Source organism: Cynara cardunculus, unplaced genomic scaffold, assembly GCF_001531365.2.
Source record: "Cynara cardunculus var. scolymus isolate 2C unplaced genomic scaffold, CcrdV1 Un_Scaffold_11393, whole genome shotgun sequence".
Taxonomy (NCBI): domain Eukaryota; kingdom Viridiplantae; phylum Streptophyta; class Magnoliopsida; order Asterales; family Asteraceae; genus Cynara; species Cynara cardunculus.
The window spans coordinates 1,105-2,520 of NW_020206673.1; the positions used below are offsets into that span (position 1 = coordinate 1,105).

General features: G+C 30.5%; 1 protein-coding gene across 1 annotated transcript; it reads right to left on the reverse strand.

Annotated features, from left to right (window-relative positions):
* Positions 1–531: 531 nt before the first annotated feature.
* LOC112505498 lies at positions 532–1,320 on the reverse strand. The gene is made up of 2 exons (XM_025109398.1): positions 1,035–1,320; positions 532–784 (listed from the first exon to the last, which is right to left on the reverse strand). Exons 1-2 carry the CDS (start codon positions 1,301–1,303, stop codon positions 532–534), a joined length of 522 nt encoding a protein of 173 aa, XP_024965166.1. The 5' UTR covers positions 1,304–1,320.
* Between the last annotated feature and the right edge of the window lie 96 nt (positions 1,321–1,416).

Here is a 1,416-nt window from a genome sequence, read left to right on the forward strand (position 1 = left end):
GTTTTTATTTAATTAAAAAAGAATAGATTTGATGCTTTTTGGAGGGACAAACATTTAAATTTCCATTCTTTTAATAAAAGCAACAAATTTGAGCCACAAATTAAATTAAGGGATGTCTATAAAATGAATTATTTTTAGTGGTCGGAAACTCGTCCTCGTGGTTGCCTTGTCACACCTTTGTTCAATCATGATTAAATAAAGTTCCAATTTTATGAATTTTATTTTGTCCTCAAATTAATATATTCTTTTTCCAAAAGTTACTTATATATATATATATATATATATATTTCTAAGCAATATTATATGTAAATATGCTCCAACAACTTCTGATGCAAATTCGATTAATTATGCTTGCACCTCCGGTATGCAAATCCGTTTATGTTTTCAGATTCATTATTTATTAAAAAGGAATAATGTATTATTAAAAGTAACTCAGAACAAAAAACGTTACATCTCTTTAAACAGATAAAAATTAAAACCCATATACAAAAATTTTAAAAAAAATAAATAAATAAACAAATGTGATATCTATCAAAAATGGTTTTGTACAGAAATGGTGTCTAATAAAGAATCCATTTTTATTTTTCCAAGTGATGAGAATAGAGAATTCTTCTTGTTCTTGACAATAATGCCTTTAGGAATTAATGTTTGATTTTGACTTTGACTTCTGAATGGTGATTTTGTTGACCATCTTGATCTCTTTGCAAGATCTTGAAAGCTCTTCAAATTTGCAAGTGATCCAAATGACTCAGATTTCCCTTGATAGTATTTTGATAGGCCCCTTCTGCATAAAGTACAAGTACGTCAGGCTTTACAAGTTGTACTGTAACACAGCATTAATAAATACTGATATGAAAATAAGAGGATTTCTGTTAAGAGAACCGAAATCACCAGTGTTCTTTATTTAACATAAAAGAATATAAAGAGGGTCAGGGTTGAAATTGAATTTTTGTGGTTTAATCGGAGAATGTTATGAGGGGAAAAAAACCAAGATATTGTTTACATTGTAAATTAAACGTTAAACGAAATCTTACTTGATAGGTAACTGTTTCATGAGCTCAGATAGCTCGTACAGTGGACCAGTGTGAGACAATACTGAAGATGACGATGCCAATGATGATGATGTTGATGTGTTGTCTAGCATTTCAGATGAAGAAGATGATTCTAAAGAATTGGAGAGATCGTTTGAGCATTCTTCGACAATATCAGATCCGTATCCATCTGTCGTAACGTGTACAACTTCAGTTAAAACCCATCGAGTCTGTTCCAATTGGCTTTTTTTCTCACTTGAAATGAAACCCATTTCTTGGAATATTTTGGGTTTGTAATGATGTAAGTTTTGGAGAAGAAGAAAGTGTGTGATTGGGGTTATTTGTTTTGATCTAGAAATATGGTATATATTACTTGGGGGTGGGG

Coding starts and splice junctions, on each gene's coding strand:
- LOC112505498 (XM_025109398.1), bottom strand. CDS start 1,303: ATGGGTTTCATTTCAAGTGAGAAAAAAAGCCAATTGGAACAGACTCGA. Junction 785..1,034: donor ATGAAACAGTTACCTATCAA/GTAAGATTTCGT, acceptor TACTTTATGCAG/AAGGGGCCTATCAAAATACT.